Below are 7,511 nucleotides of genomic sequence, written 5' to 3' on the forward strand. Positions count from 1 at the left end.
AAGGGGAAAGGGGAGGACTGGGGGTGGACCCGGGGTGAGCGGCCAATCAGACCCTGCTAAAGAGTCTGAGTTTCATTTGGTTTTGCCCGCGCTTAGAACAAAGGAGCTCGGAGCACACGGGCAGGAGCTCCTGTCTTTGGGAGGGGGAGGGGAAGCTCAGAACAGGCAGCAACAGACTCTACTTCTTTACCTTTTTTTTTTTACTTGCTTTTCTCTCACTAGCTTTCTTTCTTTCTTCAGCCTTCAGGCTTCTTCATCTAACAGACTCTTCCAGCATGGACAATTGCTAGCTACATCTTTCCAGCTTATGAGACCAATAGTATGAACATTCACCCCTTCACTTACTGTAGACTACCCCAGTCACACAATTCCACAGTGGTAGTCAAATGTGTGCTGGATGAATGCTTTTCTTTTTTTTTTTTAGTGTTAGGTGCTTGGTTTAGCATAGATGCTCCATCAGATAGCAGAATATTGTAGCTGCCTTCCCAAAACAGAGACCAGTCATCCAACAACACTGATCCAGAGAGAATTTACTCTTAAACCTTCAGGAGCAGTCAACACATTCTCAGACTTGACTGTTGCTCTTTTTGGATTGGTATTTATTCCAAAGCAGTTATAAACTAACAGAAGAATAATGCAGAGATCATGAAAATCATATTCAGTTTGTGTGTGTGAAAACTGTATCGTTATCAATAAGCAGCTGTCCTCCAACCAGATACTCAGCTGCTGCTTTTCTACATGAAATGCGGAATATCTTCCACCTGGTCTCATGAGTAGATGGTCTTTGTCATGCTGGGTGCAAAACTGATGAAGAAGCAAAAAAAACTATGTGCCACAGTCACTGGTACCATTACCTATTTCAGTGCAACTGCACTGCATACTATTCCAGACACCACCCTGCGAAGATCAGACAAATTCAAAAATACCTTTAGGACAGTCAATTTATTTTTGCAGTGGCTGAAAAAGCCATTTCTACAGACCAACCTGAAAAAATGTATGTTATCTATGTGATTAAAAAAAAAAAACTTCCTCTCTATCCCCACGTTTTTCCTGCAATCACGCAGTAATTCCTCTGTGTTTCTATGTCATCTACTAGCTCAGCAGCCTTTCCTGGCAAAGATAGCTTCCTTGCCTTGTCTGAGGTACTCCTGCATTCCTGGCCTGGAGAAGCATTCTGCTGAGATGAAATCACTCCCAGGATGTTGCAGGGCACTCCTTTCTTCATCTCCAGGTGCTAATTTAACTAGATGGTGGCCAGGGACCAAATCATTCCCTGCCGATGGTGCATCTAGAGCTGGTGGTGTGTGAAAGTCTAGCTGTCTGAGAGTCAGGTCTCCTTGAAGACTGTGTGTGAGTTTTTTACAGTTGCAGTCAGGATGCTTCAGGCTGTGAACATCACTCACCAATCCCTGCCACAGCCTGCTACAGCCGTGGGATGCTGTGGGATGTGCCGGGATCCCCCATGGCAGGCTGCCCAGACCTGCTGCTCTTGGCCACCTCTCTGAAGCTTCCTCATTCTTGACAAAATCAGGCTCCACGATGGAAAAGATGCTCTAATTGCTTCCTTCCTTCACCTCCTCCAGGCATTGGGGCTGGGCACCTCAACCAAGGGCTGTGGGGCTGTGCGTGGGCTGGGGATGCTGGTGACCACTGCTGCCACAGTGGTGATTTTCACAGGCTGTGTGTTTCATGGGTTTTATTAGTAGCATATCTTCTTCTTCTAATCTGACCACCTTTTCACCAGGATTAGCAGAATTCTTGGTTGGATATCGATGAATTAAATATGCCCACATCCAGATGGAAAAGCCCCTTTCAGGGATACAGCCACAGTAACCCTGGTTCCAGCAGGGGAAATTTGTCTGTGTCCACAGGAGCATGACAGGTATATGCAAGGTCACAAGAATTGTATCCTTCAGGTAATTGTTTCCTCATACATATATCCATCATGGGACTCATAAAACTTTTGAGAAATGAGACTATGCACATTATACTGTGCTTGATAGACATTTCCAAAAAGCAAAACTTCAAATTATGATCAACGCAACATGGATACTCTCACTGCACAGTGATCCCATAAATGCAGAGATGTATAATTATATTTAATAAATAAATACATGCATTATTTATTTATTATTTCTATTACTTATTATATAAATCTGCAGAGATGTTTTATTTGTTTGATAACTCAGGCTACGTGCATAGCCCTTCCAGTACTGTTTACATTACCTTCACCTTTTAGTGTTTGCAGATGTTTGACAATCAGACTTCTTCAGATTTTGAAAAATAGGTCTATTTGAAAACTTAAACTGTTCAACTGCATGTTCAAAATTATTTCCATATGCAAAACTATATCCAGAGCAATAGGATAGTCCATCTGTAAAAAAAACCCAGTGCCCTTTTGTAGTGCTTTGCCCTCTCCAAGCAGAACAAATATGACAGAAAGAACCACCTGAGCATGAACCACCTGAGGGCTGAGACTCTTTACACCTAATTCCAGATAGCTGTAAAATTAGTGTTTACATCTGACAGCTATTGAACATTTCTGGATTCTCATCCTAAGGTAGACATTACCACAGGACATGCATCACACTCTGAAAATCTCTGTTTCTGACTACTGATTCACAAGGGCACGTATCTCTATCTCAGGTACAGATGTTTTGCATTTTTGATGTCAAATATGGATTAGACAAACCATATTTCAAAGTTTTGACCTGATGGGAAGTGGCCTCATTTGATTTTATGAGGTTCATTTTTGAAGTGGGAGGTGTGCTGGAACATGTAATTCCAGCAGTCTGTACTTTAGGCATCTCCATACCACCACTCGGGGTGGCAGAGGAGGTGCCTGGGCTCAGAACAGCTTCTGCAGGTGAGCAGAGCTGCTGCTGGAGCCATGCTGCTGCAAGCACCGTGGGGCTGGGGGTGGCTCAGGAACTGTTGACTCCTGCCTTTCCAGTTGCTGCTGAGCCTGGGGCTGGAGCTGTTCCTGACAGCAGGCTCTGGCCCTTTTGGCAGTCAAGGAGCCCATGCCAAAGAGCCTGGTGCCAGCGGGGACCCAGCCCTCCTGCCTGCCTCAGCTCCTGTTCACATTACTGAGCCCGACCTGCACCAGAAGCAGATGTTACAACTTGCTCCTAATCTTGCTCTACCGTGTGGCAGCTCCCCAGTCTTTCCATGATCTCAAGAGCTGCTTCCAACTTCCAAAACCCAGCAGAAGCCAGAGCTCCCGCTTTACACAAGGGTGAGAGCTTAGCCTGCACCTCTTCCGTTAAAGGTCTGCAGCTCTCCCACCTGCACAAACCCTGAAAGAACAAGCCCATGTCTGGCAGGGAAATGAGGTATGACTTGACCTGATATGTGATGCATCTTAGCCTTATTAAAACATGGGTCATGATGAATTTAGAACTATGCATCCAATTGTTCCCCTCCCCTTCCCTCACATGCATTATTATACGAGACCTGCTGCAATCCTCAAATATTTTGGTATAAACACTGATGTTTGAAACACCAGAGCTGGCTCTGCCTGTTGCTTTAGCATGGGGCTAAGCACCAGCCAAGGCCCAAATAACACAGATTTCTTAATGCAGATAAAAATCAGCATGTTGGTGTAAAGACATATGCAGTTGCTGGCAAATGCTGTCATAGTTTTCTCACAGACAATCCCTCTGAGCAGGCAGAGACCCTCATATTTAAGCCTTCTGGTAGTTTTGGTGATGAAGAATTAATATTTGAGAAACATTTAGGAGGAGAGAAAAATGTATCTGCATCCTTCACATGAACATATGATTGTTGATGTAGTCAAGTAATGATCATGCAAGTGCCTAGGACTGTGTGGTATTCTGAACACAGACAAAAACAGCGCCTCTGTAACCACACGCAAGAACAACTCAGTCCATCACCAAGGCATTGTCATGAATTTTGGAATTTTAAAATGTAAAAAATAATCCTTCAGTGTGAGACAGGGGCAATACAGTGGTCTAGAAGAAGGTTGTGAATATATCAGATGATTCTTTTGGTCCACTACTGTCATGCCTGTCCCCTTGAAACTTCATGACCCTTACATGTCTTTCATCTAAGTCTATATCCTGAGCACACAAAGGAAAAACAAACACATCACTGTGTGTGATTAAGAAATGGAGACAAGAAATTACTTCTCATATGTATAATTATCATAAGTAATTATAACCCAGGAGCTTAAATCTTTTTTCTTTCTCTCATCATGCTTTTAAGTTCCTGACTCCTTGTAAGGAACAGATATTATACCAAAAAATGGATCAATAATTTTTTTCAGCCTGCTTTTACTACCTACAGAATTCTTCATCCTACCTACAGAATTCTTCATCCTAGACATGGTCCAGAATTTTAGTATCTCCCCAGGCTGTAGATACTAGACATTGTAACCTAAATATTTGCAAGATGAAATGCCACAAAGACCCTAGACTTATTATAGGATATATTCTGTGAAAATACAGTATAATCTTTTAAAACCACTAATTTTTTTTTAAATAATAATTATCCTAATGCTGGGAAAGGAAAACACAATAGCTAAACTTTGAAGAGTGCATGTGAAAAAACAAAAAGTATTGTGACTATGAATAAAAATTTGTTTAAATTTGTGAGCACCCAAATTGCAGCAGAACTACCTGGTAAGCAGCTTACCACAAAGCTCACCTGTCTGCCTGTTCCCAATATGACTTCAGCTTTCAGATAAAGCTCCTTTTCAGCTTCATTTTGCCTCAATAGAATTTGTCTGCATGGATTATAGCACGAATTTTCACAGAACTCTCTGCCTCAGAAGCAGGTACTTCATGGGACAAAATTTTTATATTAATCACTCTTAAACTTCTCTATTGACAGATAGGAAATAATGCCCAGACTCACTGCACAGTAGCAGAATGAGAACTCCCACCCAAACCAGTAATTTCTAACAAAAAAAAAAATCTTTGACTGATGCTCATGCACAAGAAATAGCCCTAGCACATTCAAGTGATGCTTTTTCCTGGTCTTAAAATCAAGAATCAAAGACGGGTAGAAGGGGAAAAGGGGTTTTACCTCAGTATTTATTTTAAGGATCTTTAGGTGCACATGTCCAGGTCGAATGCACTGAAATGCACACTGCAATGCACACCCATGATAGATCGAGTATAACACTATAGGTGTTACTAATTAGCATATCTATCCAAAATTCCCCAATGAGAGGCTTGAATGAGCCCCGCTCCCCAAGGAACCTTCCCCTGGACGGCTCTATCTTAGTTTACAGAATGTGTTCTGGAGAGGACCTTGGGGTCTGGGGCTTTCTGATCCCTAACTATGAAGCTTCTAAAATGTTTAGTCTCCTAGCTTGACAAACAAGTCCAAGAATGTAGGCAAAAAAATCCACTAAGAATACAGAAGTTATAAAAAGGTAAAAAAGGAGTATAAAAGAAAAGGCAAAAAAATCATCATGGCGTCATAAGCATCACTCCTTTTACCGAATCCCACTACAGTTTCTCTCCTGATGGAGCACAGAATTGGTGAAGGATCAGGGTTCAATAATGCAGGACTTCCTCAATAAATTGCGAGGATGGAGATCACGCTACTGAAGCCATTGCAGCAGGGCATGCCTCACTGTCGCTTTTGGCCATTTCAGTTACAAAAGGTATTGTGGAACAGAAAGTTCACCAGTGGATTTCTTTTACAAGTAAGTGAGAGATTAAAATACTAGATATTCAGCCTGCTCCAAATAAAATGCAACAGAGAAATAAAACAAGCAATTAGGGAAACTGAGCCACCTGGTCTACTTGAAGGTGTCCCTGCTCATTGTAGGAATTTGGAACAAGATGACCCTTTAAAGGTGCCTTCCAACCCAAACCATTCTATGATTCTATGAAAATCATAAATGTTAAGAGGAATAAAATGATTCAAACAATAGACTTAGGGGCATTTCCCTCGCAACACTCAAGCTGCTGCCATCATTCTTTATCTACATGAGCCTTCTCCTCTTTTGAGAGAAACAAAACCCTTAGCACTCTTTGGTTCTAAATTCTCTTGTTCTTAATACCTTGAAATCACCTTGGTCTGGCACAGTACTGTCATCTCTCCTTTTTTGCTGTTCACCATCTCCCAAGGGATCGAAGCCTGAGTTTTCATCCTGAAGAAAGAAAGAAAGAAACAATAATTGGTAACATTAAAACAACAGCAGCAGCATTATCACAATAGATAATTAATTTCTACTTGCAACAATTTCTGATGAAACCTCGATTAGAAGGGCTGTTGGTTACACCCAGCTGTGTTATCGCACTCAGATTAATGAACAAACCACCACATGTGCACACTGGCACAAAATCCATGTGTACTCAAGGGGTACCCTTTCAGTAAGTCAGTGAAGAAAGACCATCACAGCTGTAAAATACTCAGAAGGTGTCTCTGCATTTATTCTGTGAAAAAGGTTTGCTTTTTGTTTTGAATGTGTACTTTTGGCAATCTGCTCCTGCTCTTAGCAATATTAAACCTTGGTTTAAAATACCCCAGAGTATCTTCTGTGAGTTTGAACATAGAATGTGAAACATTGCAGTTGCAAAATTTTAGATCTAATGTTTTAATCTTTTTCAGGAAAGAGAAGTTCCAAAATACTTCTACAATTTAGGGTGCCCCCTTTTGAAGCACTTTGTAGAGCACCATTAAAGAACAGTTTCTCCAAGAAAATGTTGAAAATATTCTGTTTCTGTTTCCAAAGCACTTCCTGAAGTGGTGCACCTTCATCCAGTCAGGGAGCACACAGAACAATGCATAATATACAACAGTTAAAACTAAATGCAAATCTTGAAACAATACAGAGAATGCAAAGCAAAATGAAAAAATTCAGAACCCAAAAGGGAATGTGTAGGTGAAATTCAATTCTCCATTCCTGGTCTCTATCCTGTCCTTATCCCATTTTCTATAACAAAAAAAAATGGGTTTGACACATTATTATACATGTCAAAATCTTGCTATTTATACAGAAATACAAAGTTTTTAATAAAAGTAATATTTAACTGCAGAAGAAAAAAGGCTGATAATTCAGTCCCCCAGAGCAAGTTTCCCTCCCTGTTCATTTTTTCCCCTTTCTTATCTTTTTCTGTCCCCATACTACTCTGACTTCTCTCATTTTGTCTATGAAGATGAGATCTTTGGCTCCAGTGGATTCAGGAGGACTTTTGCCACTGACAGCCTTGTAGTGAAAATTTCACCTTAAACTCCTTCAGGCAGAGGAACTGCTGTATAGTTCCATCAGACAGCAAATTTGTACGCTAGCTTGAATACAAACACACCCACAAAGCAGGATTTTGTTTTCTGTCAAATGCAGAGGACCTTAAGCGAAACTTTAAAGCTGTTTTCTTACCTCTAGTGCATCTGATGGCATCATGGTCTTCCCTGATTTCATGTAATAGAGTGTTTCTGGCACCTCCATGGGCAGGAATCCTTTAGACATGTTTTCAGGATATACTCCTGGCTCCTCCATGGGCAGGAATCCTTTAGACATGCTTTCAGGATAT

The 7,511-nt window shown here is 41.2% G+C and overlaps 1 protein-coding gene across 1 annotated transcript in view; it reads right to left on the reverse strand.

Annotated features, from left to right (window-relative positions):
- The window catches only part of LOC121673650, a 54,833-nt gene extending 47,322 nt beyond the window's left edge, over window positions 1–7,511 (reverse strand). The window contains exons 1-2 of the mRNA XM_042047219.1: window positions 7,358–7,511; window positions 6,038–6,127 (exon numbers count right to left, since the gene is read on the reverse strand). Of these exons, the coding sequence (XP_041903153.1) occupies window positions 6,038–6,127; window positions 7,358–7,498 (231 nt within the window). The 5' untranslated portion in view covers window positions 7,499–7,511. The remainder of the gene's footprint in view (window positions 1–6,037; window positions 6,128–7,357) is intronic.

Source organism: Corvus kubaryi, unplaced genomic scaffold (assembly GCF_017639235.1).
Source record: "Corvus kubaryi isolate FWS band 111438036 unplaced genomic scaffold, C.kubaryi_AGA036_p1.0 66, whole genome shotgun sequence".
NCBI classification, from domain to species: domain Eukaryota; kingdom Metazoa; phylum Chordata; class Aves; order Passeriformes; family Corvidae; genus Corvus; species Corvus kubaryi.